Source organism: Panthera onca, chromosome A1, assembly GCF_046562875.1.
Source record: "Panthera onca isolate mPanOnc1 chromosome A1, mPanOnc1 haplotype 2, whole genome shotgun sequence".
In the NCBI taxonomy this organism is placed as follows: Eukaryota; Metazoa; Chordata; class Mammalia; order Carnivora; family Felidae; genus Panthera; species Panthera onca.
The window spans coordinates 115,975,930-115,995,837 of record NC_138339.1 but is presented as its reverse complement, the minus strand read 5'-3'; the positions used below and the strand labels follow the sequence as shown (position 1 = coordinate 115,995,837).

General features: G+C 37.0%; 1 protein-coding gene across 1 annotated transcript in view; it reads left to right on the top strand.

Annotated features, from left to right (window-relative positions):
- SPINK5 (serine peptidase inhibitor Kazal type 5) overlaps positions 1 to 19,908 on the top strand; it is a 75,360-nt gene that overhangs the window by 23,526 nt on the left and 31,926 nt on the right. The window contains exons 6-16 of the mRNA XM_060635790.3: positions 1,597 to 1,660; positions 2,754 to 2,881; positions 4,307 to 4,373; positions 8,167 to 8,294; positions 9,616 to 9,703; positions 11,071 to 11,198; positions 12,447 to 12,528; positions 13,896 to 14,023; positions 15,522 to 15,600; positions 15,922 to 16,049; positions 18,631 to 18,679. Of these exons, the coding sequence (XP_060491773.2) occupies positions 1,597 to 1,660; positions 2,754 to 2,881; positions 4,307 to 4,373; positions 8,167 to 8,294; positions 9,616 to 9,703; positions 11,071 to 11,198; positions 12,447 to 12,528; positions 13,896 to 14,023; positions 15,522 to 15,600; positions 15,922 to 16,049; positions 18,631 to 18,679 (1,069 nt within the window). The remainder of the gene's footprint in view (positions 1 to 1,596; positions 1,661 to 2,753; positions 2,882 to 4,306; positions 4,374 to 8,166; positions 8,295 to 9,615; positions 9,704 to 11,070; positions 11,199 to 12,446; positions 12,529 to 13,895; positions 14,024 to 15,521; positions 15,601 to 15,921; positions 16,050 to 18,630; positions 18,680 to 19,908) is intronic.

Here is a 19,908-nt window from a genome sequence, read left to right as displayed (position 1 = left end):
AAGCACTTTTGTGTGTAATTTATCAAATAGTTATCAGTGTCTCTGTGAAGTAGACATCTGATATATCTAGGTACATGCACAGATAAGTACACATGTATGTATATGCACATACATACCCATACATATACATACAGACACCTATCTATTTCTATGTGTCTAGGAGTGTATCTTTTCTCACAGAGAATTATTTAATCATCAAAGTATTTTTTTATTAAATACTCTGTAACTTATAATATTAGAGTAGATTAATTGGAACTTTTAATATTGAACTTCTTTCCATTTATTCGACCTTTGTCACATAGCTAAAGCATCTCACTGTCCAATATTTTGTCCCTCTTTGATTCTTTCTCCACCCTCAGTGCTAGTTTGGTTATCAATTGTCTTCAGTCAACAAGATGGCATACCTGCTTTTCAGGTTCTGGTTTGTGCCCTCGGTCTTGAATTGTCTACTCTTCAGTTTTTGCAAAAATGATAAGAACCAGTGCTTGAGGCTAGTAAAGGATATAATAAATATTCGGTCTTCAAGCTTCTGCAAGCTTTATCTTTCCTTGTAATTAGTATCTTTACCAAAACACAACTGAATTAAATCACTCTAGTCCCTCACATTACTCCATTTTCAGAGATGTACTCTGAAATTATGCCTTCAACTCTCACCAGTGGCCAACATAAATGAAAACACAAATAGACATTAGGGAGAACAGACAGGCTTTGTTAGATATGCATTTTGTAATACTATTATGAGCACACTGAACAGTTAATGACTACTGTGCTTTATGTGGGGATCCTGTGGTAGATTCTTTAACTCTCTGTTTTAGGTGTAAATTTCTCTCTCCTGATTTCTGGTATACTTCTTTTATAATACAGTGATAGCCATACTGCTCATTGTGTTTCTGTCTTAGCTCTGTCTGCTAGAAGACTCTGCAATAACATTAGGATTCAATTTTTTTCTTTCCCTCAGATGATATCTTTTGATATAACTTTTTTATTATCGCTTTTAATGACTTCATTTTTCTCCTTATATTGGTCTTTTATTGTTACACAAATGCTGTGGTTTTTATCTTTTTATAAAGTAGAAAGTGTTTTTTACATTTATGGTTCTGTTTTCAGATATGGTTTAAAGGTCTATTAGACCGAATAAAATTCTTAGGACTTTAGGTACTTTCCATGACAACTAAAATATTAGCATCAACCAAACAAAGAATAGTATAGTAGCAAGTTACATCCAATAAACTTGAATTTGTATATTTAAAAAAAACCATCAATGACAGCAGCATAGTTTTTTGGGGGCATATCTAGTTACAAGATGTAGTTTTTCCCTCTCTCCTGTTATGGATCCCCTCTAGACACAGGAAGGAAAATTCTGGAAATCATATTTTCAGGTCTGAATCTATTAGCCCTCCAACGTGATTCTATTTCTTTGACTCCAAGGTATAAACACAGGCTGTCATTATAAAGAGTAAGTCAGGAAAAGAATGCAGTGTGACATCTGTTTTTAAGGGTAAAAGAGAATCGTAATACAATGAAAATAAGTTATTTTTTGAATGGTAAGATGTTCTGTGATGCTAAACTTCTGTGTCTACTAACTTTCAATTCCAGCAAAACCAGGTCCCAAGTTGGCATAAAAAGTGAAGGGGAATGTGAGACCAGTAATCCAGAGCAGGTGAGGACAAGTGTCAAAATGGTGGAAACGCTTGGGAGGCTGACCAGAGAGAGAAAAGATGCTCTCCTCTTCCTTCTTGGGTGGGTGTGAGGAAGGAGGCAACCTCTGCTCATTTAAACACGGCTCATTTAGATGAAAAGCAATTGATAGTTCCTGAAACTATTATTTTGGTAGTGAGACCTTTCAGCTCTCTTTCTGCTTTCTATGAAAAAGAGAAATCAATCAATCAATCAATCAATCAATCAAAACAAAACTACATTTGTAGTTGAAAGGGCATTATGCATCAGGTACTTAACCTGAATTGAAACCCTAGCACTGTCACTTGCTGTCAGGAGATCTTGGGCAAATTACTTACCCACACTGTACCAGTGTTTCCATATCTAAAAGTGAGATTTGTATTAAATGGCTTTTCTCTAGGCTAAAATTCTATGCACTTGTGATGATAGGAGAAAGAAATAAGTATCTCAGACATGTCACGTTTGACTTTTTCTAGCTGAATGTTTTGCCTAAGTCAAGGTTTGGTGCCCTTTCTATGCTCGTAGAGCACCTACCAAGACATTTAGCACATCATGTATATTTTTTTAAGTTTATTTATTTATATTTAGAGAGAGAGAGAAAGCATGAGTAGGGGAGGGGCAGAGAGAGGGAGAGAGAATCCCAAGCAGGCTCTGCACTGGCAGCCCAGAGCCCAATCAGGTGCTCAAACTCATGAATTGGTGAGATATGACCTGAGCTGAAGTCAGACGCTTAACCAACTGAGCCATGCAGGTGCCCCACACATCATATTTTAAGTGTCTCTTTGTGTCCCCCAGTAGATCATGAGCAAGTTGAGTGCAAGGACCATGTTCTACCTTGGTTCTAGCACATACTAGGGTATCTGTGTTTAATAGTAAATGAATAGGTAAATGGGCACCATACTAAACCACATGTTTAATGCAGTACTTACTAAGCTACTTCTAGGCATCTGGCACTGCTCCAGGTGGCTACTGTGCATTGGGCAGAGAAGCACTGAGAATTATAAAAATTCTGAAAACAGTGTGGAAGGCATTACAATCAGTATGGTGAATGTCAAGTTCCTTTCCCTGTTCTTCAGGATGTATGTAGTGCTTTTCGGCCTTATGTGAAAGATGGAAGACTTGGATGCACAAGGGAAAATGATCCCGTCCTTGGACCTGATGGAAAAACACATGGCAATAAATGCGCGATGTGTGCTGAGCTTTTGTAAGTAGTGTCATCCCCAAGCAGGGCACGTAGGTAGACTTGGTGCGGATGCATTTGGTTGCTGTGTTGAGAACCACTCCACAGAGAGATACAGTCCTTTTCATGAAGCATATAATTCTTTGTCTTCATAAGGTGAAATAGTCCTTGCTCTCAGAGTGGCTTTTCTTTTTGATTAATGTCATCTGCTAGTGTTTCTTAAAAGAAGTGGATGAGATGATCACATTATTAAATTCAGTACTCTTAATTTGCTTAATTATAACGACAGGACAATGCACCATGTTTATAAGGCACAATATTTTAAAATTTAGAAAGCAGTTTCATATGGAATAATCTACGTCAGTCATTTGACATGCATTGTTTCATTTGAATATGTATAGAGACTCTTACTAAAAGTAAGTCTAATTTAAGATGATAATAATAACAATAATGTCATGTGGCTGAATTCATTATTAAAATAAAAGGTGGAACTTTATGAAAGGGAAGAATTGGGTTATCTTTTCCTGAGTGTCTGACATTGTTGTGAGTACTGAGGCTGAGATATGAAGACCATCCAGTGAGTCTTTTGAATATTCTGGCTATTAAACAAGGTATGGACTCTCTATATGTCAGCAAGCTTTAAAATGTTCCATTTACCTCATTAGATTTAAGAGATTAATAAACTTCACACCTGCCTTTGAAAATTACAGTGTGCTCTTATGGAATTCAGGGGCACATCCTATCAGGTTTGCAAAACAGTGATTATAACTGGTTTCCAGACAGGAAATAAGCCTAATTTCCACTTTCTTATCTAGGAGGCATGTGATTTTAGTGTTCCAGCCTGCCTCAGTTCTGTGACTTTCTGTTTCTTTTCATGCACTAGCTAAAAAAGAGAATTTGACCTCTCTAACTCTTGGTTTTCTCCTCTGTAGAACTAATAATGCCCATCTCCAGGGTGAGACTGCAAGTAGGTAATAGGTATGAGAGGACTTAGAAGCTCAGTTCAATGTAGCTTTTTTTTTTTTTAACAGAGGTGCTTTTACATGAAGGCAAACAAATACTTTACAAGGTATAGAAAAGGTTTACATAAGGGCGTGGATGGCAATACTTTAAATGCTTAGTTTGGTTTCACTGTAGTCACAGCATTGTATTAAAGCTCTTAGTTCTGCCTGTTAAAGGGGATTTTCCTAACAATCTTCTGTTTGTCAATCAAGGAGTCACACCCATCTACTTTTACAGAACAGAGCTTCTAATTGACTGTCAGTGAGTCAGTTTCACACCCTTCCTTATCTTTGGCAATTTTCTGGCTCAATCAAGACAGGGAAAAGCTTGTCTCATGTAAATGGATCGGTTTAACAAGTTATGGCCAAGGATGTGAAAGTACCTAGCACAGGGATGCTGAAAATATGATTGAGCCATAAACTGACCAACTGTTTTCTTTCATAACAGCTTAAAAGAAGCTCAAGAAAATGCCAAGAAAGAAGGTGAAACCAGAATTCAACGAAGTGCTGAAAAGGTAAATTACTCACCAACATAATTTGGTTCTTATGGCCAAAATATTAACAGACTTAGGTGTGACACTTTGAGGTAATTCAATAATGTCATTGTCCTTAATTTTTACAATAAATTGTTTCCCTTAATTTCAAACTTTACCACATTCACTATTCCTAGTATATTAATCATTAGATTCAATCTTAAAATAGCATTTCCACACCTAAAGTTCAAGCAATTTCCCTCCTTGCTTAAGAAAAAAAGAGAGAAAGAATGTAAGTCAGAAAATATGCAAATTTGGGGTGCCTGGGTGGCTCAGTCAGCTAAGTGTCCAACTTCAGCTCAGGTCACGATCTCGCGGTCCATGAGTTCGAGCCCCGCGTCGGGCTCTGGGCTGATGGCTCAGAGCCTGGAGCCTGCTTCCGATTCTGTGTCTCCCTCTCTCTCTGTCCCTCCCCCATTCATGCTCTGTCTCTCTCTGTCTCAAAAATAAATAAACGTTAAAAAAAACTTAAAAAAAAAAAAAGAAAGAAAAAAAAAAGAAAACATGCAAATTAAGTTCTACTTAATTTCCCCCAGACTTCTCTCTGGTTTAGTGTAGATTAATTTTGCTTTGAATAAATTTTTTTAATGCAACATAAATATAGACAGAATAACTTCTAAATAAGTCTAGAGTTTTTTATTTTTATTTTATTTATTTTTTATTTTTTATTTTTTTTCAATATATGAAGTTTATTGTCAAATTGGTTTCCATACAACACCCAGTTAGAGTTTTTTAAACAGTATATCACTGGTGTATTTTATATATGATCCCACTGATACAAATTGGAGTTATTTTTCCATTATGGTTATTACATTCAATGAGGCCTATGTTTATAAAAGTATTGCTTCTGTTTAAACAAAAAAAAAACCCACACAAATATTGAGATTGTAGGTTTTATTTTTATTTTATTTTTTTAAGTTTATTTATTTATTTTGAGAGAGAGTGTTAGCAGAGGAGGAACAGAGTGGAAAAGAGACAGAGAATCCCAAGCAGGCTCCATGCTGTCAGAACAGAGCCCAATGTGGGGCTCAGTCTCACAAACTGTGAGATCATGAACTAAGCTGAAATCGAGAGTCAGATACTTAACTGACCCATTCAAGCACTCGGAGACTGTGGTTTTTAAAGTACCCTTTAAGTTTTTTCAAATTATTGTATGATTTTATTGTTTAACCTAGTATACAAAAATTATTCCTTTCGTAATTGAATAAGCATTGTAGATCATACAACTTGGGTTTCCTAAATCACCACAGTTATTAAACCGTACTTTCAATGACAGTGACAGTAATTATGTTTCTAAATGACTTTTTGTTGAGAAGTCAGAACACCTAAATTTTAGCTATAGTTCTGTTATGCTCTGGCTCTGTGAAACTGACCAAGTCATCTCTTCTCTCTGAACCTCAATTTCTTTGTTCCAAATTAAAGAGGTTGGATAAATGTCAATTTTTACTTTCTTGTTGGAATGTGATTACACACTCTGTACCTTTTCATGCTAATACAAGTTTAGAAGCTGCTTTTAGACAATAGCCTTGAGCAATGGAAATTTGATCAAGGCTGAAGGACCCACATTAACCCCTGGCTGAATACAGACAGGCCCCTGGGGCAACCCACCTCAAAATATTCACAAGTCCTAACTAACAAATCAGCTACTTACAACCAGGCACTCTTACCAAAAAAGGAAAATTCCAAACATTCCCATACCTCCTCACTTTCCCTCTTTAAATACAGTCCCCACTGCCTCCTGGCAGGTAGCCTCTCCTTTGCTCTCCTGTCCCCCACCCTTGTGATGTATTCAATAAACTTTTATCTCTTTTGTTCTGCCTTGGGTGAATTCTTTCACCCCACATTTGGGGTTCCCCATCAGATCGGGAGAGGCATCACAAGATACTATTTTTGTGGATGATGGGCAAATGTTTTCCTACGATAGTCATAGGTCCAGTTTTTGGTGGACCTGGGCTAAGCTTCCACCTCATACTACTATTCAATGAAGCATATTTTCCACCCTAAATAGAGTGTTGAGAGTTTAAATGAAGAAAAGTGGAGCATTCAGAGTTGCCAGTAATTTGTTGAATACTCACTAAGATTTGAAAAGCACTTCTTTTGGTGGTTAAATTTCAGTCAAAAATGTTGGGTCATCTTGTAATATCGAGCATTTTATTACTTCAGAAACACAGATCTTTTCCATTGTCTTTTATCATGTCTTGGCTATTTTTCCCTCTTTTTCTCTGTAGCTGGGGTCATTGTTTTGGTGGGGTCACAGGACATGATTGTATTGAATGGGGATGCTTTATAGTGATGGCTCAATAACTGCCCCATAATTAACCTGTCAGTGGTTTGCTCACAAAAGTATTTCTTCAGAATCTCCTTAGATGAATCACAACTTATAAACTGAAATTATCATTGTTTCTCTTATGGGAACCATTGAACAGTAATTTTGTTACTATGCTGTGATTATCAGGTGATTGTCTTCTATGTCTTTATTCCTACATCATTATAACCAGGAAGTTTGGAGCACACCCACTGCTCCTCCAAAAACAAGTATCTTCTTATTAAGAGTCAATTAGAGTCCTTTTTTAAAGTGTCCTCATGAAATAGGAGTTCTTTTTTAAAAATTGAGAATGCTAGATCTAGAAAAAGTCCTAAAGAGCATCTATTCCAAAAGCCTCAATGTGTAGGTAGGTGAGATTGAGGTCTCTAAGGTGATGGGGCTTTGCTGTGATCTCCCAGGGAGTTAAAGGCAATCTAGCTGCTCAGGTCTTCAGACTCCAAACCACATTCTTTGTGCTCATGTTTTCTTGGCTGAAATGGGAAAATGAGGGTCACACAGTTGAAAAAGGCTTTGAAAAGCATTTTTTGTAGGTTATATAGTAATATACACCATCACAAAACATGTTTGTTGACATGAGAGATCCCTAAGTCTAGAGCAATTTAGGGGAGGTATAGATAGAAATATAGACATAGATATAAAGTTTAGCCTTCATCTAATAGTAGGATTTCCAAACAGAGAGAAAAACCTGAAACCACTGAACTAAAGTATTGGGAAATCTGAATACAAACCTTTCTTGGAACATTTGGGGAAGTCACAGCCTTTTAAGGTTTCTTAAATAAATATTAGTCTTGATGTTTTTCCTCTCTCTACAGTGGGAAGTGAATGAAAATTAGATTCATTTTCTGTGCTTTCTATCTACCGTATTAGAAATAGATATCAATAAAGGAAGCAGAGCCCATAAAAATGAACATCAGTAAAGGAGGCCCCAGATTCACAGAGAGAACAAATGAAAGAAAGTGTAATGTCATTGGATGCCACCTTATTTCCTTGCAAGCCATATTGGATTGTTCTTGATTCAGTCCATATTAAATAGTGTTTAAGCATCACATCTCACAGATTCTCTGTTCTGCTTGTTGACAAATTTTTGCTTTTGTCTTGGCAGCTGCGTTTTGTTATGTCTTTGTTGGGACTAGTTGAAAGAACTTTTTTTTTTATAATCCTTTTTTCATTGACTTGGAAGTTAACAAGAGCTATCTCGTTTTACGAAATAAATGCTCAGCCTTATTCTTTATAATGCTCTTTACCTTTTAATAAACCAAATAGTAGATACAGGTACCAAGTAATGTCATGACATAATTACTATTTCTATTTCTTACTAATCTTCATTAATATGTTACATGTTTACCAACATCTTCTACACCTGACATTCTGTGACTATAAATCCATGGTATACATTTTCTGTGTTCAAGAGTAGAAAAGTGCTAAGTGTAATTAGTTATCTTTTTGAAGGATTTTTGTAAGGAATTTGAAACCCAAGTGAAGAACGGAAGACTTTATTGTACACGGGAGAGTGACCCAGTTCGTGGCCCTGATGGCAGGATGCATGGCAACAAATGTGCCCTGTGTGCTGAAATGTTGTGAGTATAGATGCAGTTTCTTTGGAGTGAATGGGCGCGTGAAGTGGAGATTGATTGGCACAGTGAATAAGCACGATGTTGAGGTACAGCTTTGTTGTTTAGAATTTTTTGAGCAGTTTTCTGCCCTCTACAAAACATGATATCACCTAGTAAATAGATCCTCATGATGTATGTCTGTTTCTGAGTACAGATGGATTCAATTTTCCAGTTAGAAGACTGGATTACAAAATACTTCTTAATATTTCCTCCCACCACTTTTGTAAGCCTTTTTATGAGCTACTCATAATACAGAATGAGGGTAAAAGCAGGTACCAAGACTTTGTTTTCCTTCAGTAATTATCCCATTGTGATAGACAGATGTTGACACCCACAAAAACATGAGGTTCGTATGTGAATGAGATTAATGTTATCTTTTCATCTCGGGCATCTGACCTTGGGGAAGGGCAAATCCCACAACATAGAAATCATGGCATTTATGAAGATGTCTCAGACAAGGTCTTGTCACTCATTCATATCCTTGATCTTTCCAAGCTCTTTTTTTTATGCTGTCTCCAGCAAGTCTGTCTCAGTCTTGGCCAGCTAGTGTCTCCCCCTCTGTGGATTGCATTTCAAGATTATCCTTCTTTGGATAAGACTCCTGAAATTCCTAATTGAAATCAATCCTTGTAACTCTTAATTTTATTTCCTAACAATCATCACAGCTGGTAATTGTGTGATTATTCCTATGACTATTTGTTGACTGTTAGTCTTTTCTACTGGGTTCTAAATTCCAAGAACACAGGGTATGTGTCTGTTTTGTATGCTGCTGTAGTATATGCCCAAGTGCCCTGCACTTGACAAAAAATTGTTACTGGCCAAATGTTGAACGAATGTACAAGTGAAGATCCCTGCTCTCAAGAAGCTTAAAGTTAAAGAGTACAAATAAGTGCCTCCGCAAACACACACATTTCAAGACAGAGTGAGAACTATCCCATAAGAGAATATTCAGGTATGAAAATACAGTGACAGTTATACAACCCATTTCCACTTTGAGATCTGGGATGTCTTCTCAATGAAGGTAGAATTTAAGCTAAGGGGATTTTAAAAAAAGGAAGATGACAAAAACGATCACTGCAGTGGATACATGAAAGCAAAATGAAAGGGATTGGGGGGGTAAAGAGTGAAGATTTCAATCTAATTAGGATCTTTAAGATGATTGGAAAATGTTTGTATTAGAACTCATGAACATGTGGCTGTTTTTCCACCTTCACCTAAATGACTATTTTGTAACATAAAGATTTGAAGCATCTGTATGCATTTATTTTGTCTTGTTTTTCTCCAGGAAACGGCGTTTTTCAGACGAAAAAAATAAAGCAGATGAAAACCTAAGGAAGGCTAAAGAAAAAGTTAAAGTTAAAAGAGAAATTGAGGTGATGATTTGTTTGATCACCTTGTTTTGACTTTTGCGGGGTGTGTGTGTGTGTGTGTGCTTACATTTTACTCTAGAAAGCCTTTTCGATGTTGGTTCATTTTTCCTCCATTACTGATGGATCTTCTGGAAAGTGATTTATAGTTATTAATTCATAAGATTTATAAGAATAATTATGGCATTACAATTTTTAGCTCTATTTGGAGAAATTAATCAAGTCATATTAGTAAAATAGTTCCTAAATGAAGGTAATATATCAAAGCACTATCTGAATTCAAAGTTTGATATGTGTGGTAGTTGTTTGGAGGTCTTCAGGGTAACATTTTAATATGCTTCCTTTAAAATCATACCACATTCTTTCTCCCACTCTAACCTCTTTTTTTTTTTTTTTTTTTTTCCTTCCCCTCCCCCATGGGTTTCTGTTATGTTTCTCAGGATCCACATAAGAGACTGTTAAAAACTGAGAACAAACTGAGGGTTGATGGGGGGTGGGAGGGAGGGCAGGGTGGGTGATGGGTATTGAGGAGGGCACCTTTTGGGATGAGCACTGGGTGTTGTATGGAAACCAATTTGACAGTAAATTTCATATATTAAAAAATAAAAAAAAAAATAAAAAAAAAATAAAATAAAATCATACCACATTCTACTTTCTAAACATATCTTAACCAGGCATCTGTTGTTGTTGTTTTTTTTCTCCTGCTACTGACTTAGCTCATATCTCTAATAGATTTCCTTTGTGTCAGGGTATTAGCATTCTGCCTAGTCTCTATGTCTGTAGCCAACATCTCCCTCAGTCCTCAAGATTCAGTTCATCTTCCACATTGTGTTCATAGAGTCAGAAATATTGGCACAATCCAGTGGTAGTATGACAAGCCAACATTTGAAGGTATCCTGGAGGATATTTGGACCATTTCACTCCATGAAGAAACTCTATTTAAGTTGTTTCTAACAGTGAGTTAGCCCACCTTCTCTAGTGTGCAGTTTCACAGTTTCATAAAACAGCCTACCTCATTAGTCCCCTTCTGACTTCATGTAACTCCATCTTTTTGTCAAGCCCTCATCTTCAACTGGTTTCTTTCCCACAATCCTTTAATTTTAGTTCTCAAATCAAAACTATCCTTTTATCTTTCATTTCCAGTTTCTTCCTTCTCTTCCTTCTTTACCCTCCTTCCTTCACTCTCTCCTTCCTCCCTCCCTCCCTTCCTCCCTCCCTTCCTTTCTTCCTCAATTCTTCCCTCCCTTTCTTTCCTTATTTTTTTCTATATTTTCTCTAACTTCAGTCTCCTGTCACTCAAATCCTCCACAGTATCTAAAATGTATAAACAGAATAGAGAACTATATCTAAAGTGTCTCATTTTCATTATTTAGAAACTCTGCAGTGAATATCAGCATCATGCAAAGGATGGAATACTTTTCTGTACCAGAGAAAATGACCCTATTCGTGGTCCAGATGGGAAAATGCATGGAAACCTGTGTTCCATGTGTCAAGCCTTCTAGTGAGTATAGAATGTCAAAGTGTCTAAAAGAACACCAAAGAGAGAAGGGAACTTACAGATGGTCTAATAGAACTAGCTACTTTCATAGATGGGGAAGCTGTGGCTCAAAATAGGGAAAGGAGTTGAATAAGTTGAATACTTACATAGAATGTTAGCAATAAAGCCAATAAAGCTGGGAACTATTTATTCCAATATGTCTGTTTCCCCGACATTCATTCTCTTACCACTGGAACATCCTGACAACCATGAGCTTGTGCAAATATCACATTCTTCCCACTGCTGAAGCATCATATGTGAACCTGTTGTACAAGTTTGTGGCATCTCATCCTCTGGAGACGTTAGGGCCCAAAGTGAACACCTAAAGCAGAAAGTGATTATTAGAGTTAGTGTTGCCCATGAAACGACCATGAACCCTTATAAAATTAAATATTACTATATATAATGTGACATTTCTCAATAAGTTAGAATTGACAGTTTGCTTTCAAAATTTGGAATTGCTCCCAGTTTATTTGATTGAGCTCAGATTAAGTAGTTGATTTACATTTCAAATCTATGGTCTTTTGTTTTGATTGACAGCCTTGTGTAATTGAAATGCCATCAGTTAGCTGTACATACTATGCAATTCCATTGTGCCAAGCAAATGTAAGCTCATTTGGTTTATCAGTGTATGAAAATTATTGGTCTTTTCCCACCACCCTATATTTTGTTTTTAGATAACACAGCCATGAGTAAGCAATACACGTAAGGTGAATTAATAAAGCTAGGGTGTGCATGATGTGATAGATAGACTATAGACTTAAGAGGAGAGAACTTGTTTAGTTGTGGTCCTGTCCTAAGAGTATAGCCAAAACTGTCTCTGCCTCACTGTGAAACAAGGGAACCAGTCAATGTGCTTGTAAAGGCCACTTTCAGCCTCCAGGTATACTGTCACTATGGTACCAGTTTTGATACCTCCTCTGTGGACATTGATGACATTTCTGTTCTGACCTCAGGCAAGAAAGGCAATTTACAGAAAGCAAGTTTTCCAAATCCACAATCACCATATTTCTTTCAATGTTAAGCAAAAACTATGAAGAAGTTATGGTATCTTACCATACTGGAGGCTATTTTGTTGTTTCTCATTGGTTTAGCGATAAAAGGCCAAAATTGCTCTTCCTAAAGAGGGAGGAGAAATTATCAATGCAGGAATGTGGACAAATAATTGCTTGTATTTGGTCCTATGGATTCTTCTCGTTTTCTCTCATTCAGCCAAGCAGAAGCTAAAGAAAAGGAAAAGGCTGAAGATGAAGCACGAAGTAAAAGAGAATCTGGAAAAGCACCTTCATACGCAGTGAGTGGAACCCACCCAATGAGTCTTACTGGGCACTATAATTTGAACATATTTCAGAGTCTATAGGGTAGAATATTGTCCTGCAAAAATTCCCAGGAAATCTTAACCCTTTCCTCTGGAGATGACATTGAGATGACTGCTATGGGTGCTTGATCCATTCTCGCTGCTTCAGAGACTAATCCTGTACAATAAGAATAACTTCTTTGAAGTCTGAAAAAACTGACTTCTAGTACTGGTTTCACCAGTACAGACTGTGCTAGACTTTGGCAAACCAGTTTCCAGAGACTCTACGTGTATATTTTCTACCTGCGAGTTTTGGAAATTTCACATCTGAGTTGGGATAAAAATACCTTCATTCTGCACACAGAAAGCCTGATTTTTATCCCTGAAATGTTATAATATTTGTTTCCATAGCCTTTTATTAAGTTATTATCACATATTGTTTTGGGTTTTTTTTCCCTTGGGGTGTGTGTGTGTGTGTGTGTGTGTGTGTGTGTGTGTGTGTTTGAGAGAGAGCATACAAGTGGTGGAGGGGCAGGGAGAAGGGGAGAGAGGGAATCCCAAGTAAGCACAGAGCCTGATGCAGGGCTTGATCCCACAGCCCTGGGATCATGACCTGAGCCAAAATCAAGAGTTGTATGCTCAGCTGACTGAGCCACCCAGGCCCCCCATCACCTATTGTTTAGATGATGAAAGTCTCCTACTTCTCCCTCTAGGTTTTAGTCTTTCCCTTATCCAACTATCCTCCCTAACACAACTGAAGTTTCAAAATATTAATCTGCTTAAAGCCCACAAATGGCTCATCATTAACTGCAACATACACCTCAACCTCCTTATCTCTATTTTATTTGGCTTCTTACCTTCATTTAGAAATTCATGTTCTGCTATATGCCCGTGTAGTTTACAACTTTGTTTCTTAGTTTGTTTTAACAATCTAGTATGCGTATTCCCCAATCGTCTTCTTACCCACAAAATCCTGTTTGCTCTTCAGTCTCATACAAATTATTCCTGTCCCATGACATCTTCTCTGCTTTTCACAATCAGATCTCATGGCCTCAACCTCTGCATTCTCAAATTTTCTTGTACCTACATGTTTGCACTTATTTTATTCCATTTAGATTAAAATGGAGTTTACTTGCCCACCTCATTTATTATATTTTGACATCCTATTGTGTTCAACTTGTCCCCATCTCTTAGCAAATGATGAGTTTTGTTTGTTGAACTGAATTTTACATGTGAGAGAAACAGCTGAAATCCTGGAATCAAAGAAACATAACACTAGTTTCTGCCACTGTAGATGTTCCAGGATTCTGCTTGGAATAGGCATAAAAGCAAGTATCCCCAACTTGCTTTCTTTGTTTCGGCAGGAGCTGTGCAGTGAATACCGTAAGCTTGTGAGGAATGGAAGACTCCCCTGCACCAGAGAGAACGACCCCATCCAGGGCCCGGATGGGAAAATGCATGGCAACACCTGCTCTATGTGTGAGGTGTTCTTGTGAGTAGCGCTGTAGCTGGAAAAATGAGGGAGACTTTTGTCCTTTCTGCTTCATTTTTTAAATTTTTTAATGTTAGCTTTGTTGTATTTACTTCTTAAAAATTAAGTTGTGTTTTATTTCTTGTCAGTGACAGTTTTGCACAATGTCATAATTATCAGAGAATAATTCCTGTTCTGTCCTGAGAGAGAGGCAGAGAGGTCCACGTGTAGCTCCTTCTCTTACCCTTTTAATGCAGTCTGTCTTGGTCTCAGGTCCAGTGTGTGCTTCAGCCTCACCCCTGTGTTGTAGGATTCTCTCAGTCATGTCGTGTTCTTGAATAGAAGTCGGTTGTTCTCGTGAGGGGGAGGGAAGTTAGGAACCACCTATGTTGCCATCATGGTGATGTCACTCCTAACCAACTCCAAAGAATAATTCCTGCATATCAATCACTGGTTGAGTTCCTCTGGAAGTGTACAGGATATAAAACAAGGATCTCACCCCTACAGAGCAGGTTGTGAAGTCATCTGAAATCACACAACAAATCACAAAGCAAACATATCAGTATGCAAAATGGTACATTAGTCCATACACAGGACCTGGGGGAACGACTTGGAATAGGAAAGATGAGTATCTGGCACAGTAAACCCCTCCATGTGTTGACTTGTCAGCTGAAACAATCATGGTGAAGCCTACTCCATGCCCCTAACCCCTCAATTGTTCCATCTTGGTGACGAGGACTTTCCTTTATAGCACTAACCACAATTAGTATAGCTGTAAATTGATATGTGTGGCTATATGTTCAACATCTCTCTCTTCAATAGACAATTGTTGTTGTTATGGAAGGGATTCTAGAAAATGTAAGCACTGAGTCCAGATTAACTTTGTGTTCCTTTGTGAGAGCTCCACTTCAGCAGAAAAGCAAAAACATATTTAGAGGAAATGAATACAAACCATCTCCCCTGAGGACTGTTAAGACATGGCATACTTAGCAAGGGGAGAGTTATGGCCTTGAAATACCCAAGTATCTTTTGTTTTTAAATGTGGAATCAACACTGTAGGCTGTCTGTATGGATGAAAGTGGGAACAATGAGTTGAAACTCTGGAAGGGGTCCAGCTCAATGCCAAGAGAAACTTCCTAACAGTTTGAGGACTTCAGGGGTAGAATGACCTGTGTGGGGTTTCACGGATGATGTAAGTAGAGAATTTACTGGCAGATTAAAGCAAAGCTAGATAGTAATGAGACATACTGAGTATTGAAAATTGTGAGTACTGGAAGATTGGAAAACTGCAAGTGTCCTTGGGGAAGTGATCCATTCTGTCTGTCAGTTTTCTTACCTGTGGGGTCGTAATAGAAGTTTTACAACATGCAGTTGAGAAGATTTCATGGTATGAGCATGAGGTTAGGTACATAGTAAGAATTTACTAAATGTTAACTACAATAATTAACTGATATTTGAGATCACTTGCAATTTGGGCATTCTATGATCCTTACAGATCTCTTTCTATATTCTCTTTTAGTCAAGCAGAAGAAGAAAAGAAAAAGAAGGAAAGTGAGTCAAGAAATAAGAGACAATCTAAGAACACAACTTCCTTTGAGGTAAGGGAAACTTTTCCAAAAGTCAGAGGCATGTGGACCTGGGCTCCATAGATGGCATTCAGGGAACTCATAAATCCCCTGAAGTTGTAGGAAACGTTTGTACAGTTTGTGTTTGTTTACATGTGAGCATATACACATGTGCATATGTGACTATTTCTAGGTTAAGTGTTTATAACTCATCCTTTAAAAATAGTCATGTCTTCTAAGACCTATTCTAAAATAAGCCACTTGCTGATCCCCATTTGAGAAAAAATGCAGCTGTTTTGCCAGTCTGATCTAACCTATGTTCAAGACCTCGAACTTCCTTCCTCAATTTCACAGGAATTGTGCAGCGAATACCACAAATTAAGGAAGAACGGACAGCTTCTCTGCACCAGAGAGAACGACCCCATCAAGGGCCCAGATGGGAAAGTGCATGGCAACACCTGTTCCATGTGTGAGGCCTTCTTGTGAGTAAAGCTCAGGACTGCTGATGGTGGGGGAGAAGGAACCAAGCGAAGTTTTCAAACATTTGTGAATAATCAGTTGTGAATAATGCATTTTTCTCTTCAGTACAGCAGTCTATTTGGGGTGTCACATTTCAATGAACTAAACACACACACAGACACACACACACACACACACATTAAAATACAAAACCTAAAAGCAAGTGGAGAGCTTTCAGATGATGATGATTGCGATATAAAGAGGTTTTAGAGAGAACTCAAGATCTTTGATTCAGAGAAGAGAATACTCTGTGGTAACCACACTAATTGCTTTTTAGTTACTTGAAGGATTATCAGCTAAAATAGGAAATGGATGAGATTACATATAAAATATCATTATGGTGCATGGCAGGTTTTAGGAGAGTGTTTGTTTTAGTTTACTACCTTTCTTCTTACTCATTCTGTGTGATCTTAAGAAGTAGAGTTAAAATGGATGAGAGCTATAGGGACACAGATTTGAGCACAACACAAAGATGAACTTTGTAATATTTGAAGTAGGTGAAGCCTGTTTTAGGAACAGTGGAAGTTGGATCCTTGTTTACAGGGGACTAAAGGGTAACTGTAGAATAAATGGCATGATGTATTCTCACAAAAAAAGAGTCTATGATATTCCTTAAGGCTTTGATCTTTGTCCCAAGAAACACTCCAATTGATTTGCTATAAACTCAGAATCTCTGAAACGATTCATTCAGTCTTTCCCGGTAGAGAACAATATTTGTCCCATAGTGGTTGGGCACGGAAACGTTAAAAACCTCTTAGATGGAAGTCAAGATGATGAACATATAATCATTATAACCAACATTTATTGAATGCATATCATTGACAAATATTTGCAAAAAGCTTTGCTGCCTAATCTCATTTGATCTTCAAGACAAACATGAAATAGATCTTTCTTACATTATCACAAGTTATAGATGACAAAATAAAGGCCCAGAGAGTTGGGAAAGTTAGAAACATTAGTGCAGGAAAAAAAAAAATGAAGAAAATGATGTTTCTCACCCTATGGTATAGATAGAAGATAATCATTTAGCAATGCCATTATCAACTTCTAGTAATTATATTTGCCTGAATGTAGGCTTGTTTCAGTCTGTTTTTCTGTGTCTCCACATCAGTCTTTCAGTGATGAGGAAGGAATTCTGCCACCTAGTGGTCAGCTCTGCTGCTTCCTCTGATGATTTCCCAGGATGGAAAGAAAATGCTTCTTAAATATTTTAGTCAACTTAGACTCACGGCAAAGTTTAGGTCAGTTTCCATATAAAAAAGTATGAGAAATCTCATAATTTTGGAACTATTTTAGTACTTTTCTCCCATCCCTATAAAAATTCCTTATCAAGGGGCGCCTGGGTGGCTCAGTCGGTTGGGCGTCCGACTTCAGCTCAGGTCATGATCTCAGGTCATAATCTCAGGTGTGTGGGTTTGAGCCCTGCTGACAGCTCAGAGCCTGGAGCCTGCTTCGGATTCTGTGTCTCCCTCTCTCTCTGCCCCTCCCCTGCTCATGCTCTGTCTCTCTCTGTCTCAAAAATAAACAAAAACATTAAAAAAAAATTTTTAATTCCTTATCAAAAAGAAATAAAGTTTTATTTATTACCTCATATTTTATGGGTATGTTAGCAAAGGCTGTTGCCTTTTTTGAGAATCCTTCTTCCCTCCATGGTCTCGTCTTGCACACATTCATACCATATGCAAACTGTCTTTTCACCTTTTAAGGAAGTTTAATTTGATCAATGGGAGCAAGCCTTATGTTGACTGAAACATAACCTAATTTTTACATATTATCTAAAACATTTTTGCATTTTAAAATTAAAACTTCTTACATGTTGTTTAATTTTTTTTTTCCGTCTGTACACCAGGATTAAATTGTGCTGTAGGTTCAATTATGCTGAACTCAGTTTGCAGCCCTGTTAGTTATCCAAAATGGTTAAGATCCATCACCCCCACTTTATTTCCATCATATGCCTGTTTTGGGAGGATTGACTCGTAATAATAATTACAGTGATGATGACACCGATTGCTTTTGACAATCACTTTATCATGTACCGAATACTTATTCTACTTGTTTTACATGTATTAACCCATTTACACTCACAACAATCCTATAAAACTAATTTCATTGCTACTTCTCTTATCCCTCCCTTCCCCTTCCCCATTTAAAGATGAGGAAGGCACAGAGAGGGTCAGACATTTCTTGTGATCCTTCTGCAGTTTGACTCCAGAGTCTGTCCCCTTAACCATGCTTGACTGCCCCACAGAAGCCAAATATTACCAAAGTAGAAGGAGTTATCGCAGATGCAAAAGAATCCGTAAACAGGAAGTATTATTGCAGCCTTTGCTCATGAAGGGACTTTTTCTTACAGACTATTATCTTGAGGTAAAGTGAATCATTTCAGTTTATTATCCACTAAAATGACAAACTGCTATGAGTGGATCTTTGTGGGTGTTTGAGACCTGTTAAAGCAACGGATGATCAACCTGTACACGTTAAGAATCTACTCTGTTAAGACCTATTTCTTCTTTTTCTCTCTTTTTCTTCCCCTGCTCCTTATAGTCAGCAAGAAGAAAGAACAAGAACAAAGACTAAAAGGGAAGCTACAAAGGTAATTTTCTCAGGACTACTAATGCTATGCCTTGACATTTTTTTCTCCTTAAAGCATTCTAGATCTCATTAGCAGAAATGTTTTCCTTTTCAATTGTCGTGCCTGAAATGAACAACAACAACAAAAACCCTGAAAAAAAGGTCTTGATTAGAAGTTTCCAGAGTATCAATTATATTGCATGATAATTCAAATTTTGAGTTTCATTTTATAAAAAGTAGAGGGTTAACTTACTTGGTAAGGTATATTCTCCATATTTGGCTTTTCTTAGATTTCTGTTGTCAGGCACAGATTATTAATATCAATTTTTACAATTTACTAATTTCAGTTTACATCATTCCAACCTCTATTATTTCAAATACACAGTACAATGTCCCTATTGCTTTCATTAGTCCAATTTATAAAACAAAGTACACATATATTATCATATTTTATCTTTCTCACCCTCTAAACATGGAGAAAGTACTAATATTCTCATCCTAGTTAATAATTATTAAATCCTTTGACTTTCTAATTATTCTTAATCTACTGTACATGATTAATTTTATAATTTTATAGGCAACACAATAAAATCTGTCCATATATGATATTGAAATACTCTCATATAATGGCCATAAACAGGATTTACCTTTATGTGTTTTATTTCCTAACAGCTGCAAGGTGTAAGCCTACTATTTATTTGGGGAAAGTTGACACAGTTTAAAAGTTGACCTTTAAACTGACTCACTTGCTCATTAACTTTCTTTCTGTTAGTTGGAGCCATCTTTTTATTTTAAACTGAACACTTGTTTTATCCATAATATCTGATCAGCTGCTAAGTCATCTTAGATTTTCCAAATGGTCCTAAACCATTTTTCCTTCTCTCTGCTTCTCTTGTACCTCTCCTGTATGAAATCTGCATCCCTCTGCTTTATCAAGTGACTCCCAGAAAGGTGTCAGTTTCTCCAAGGGATCATACTTGTTCTCTCCTCCATATCTTTTTTTGAAATATGTCTTTATTTCTTAGTTTGGGCATCATTTTCTTTTCTTTCTCGGCCTTCTAAAGACAAATTGAGGTTTACCAATAATTTTTGGAGACTATATTCTTATTTTAATTTTTTCCAGCTTTATTAAGATTTAATTGACATATCACATTGTATAAGTTTAAGGTGTCTATCGTGTTGATTTGGCACGCTTATATATTATAAAATAATACTCCCATAGCATTACCTAACACTTCCATCACATCACAT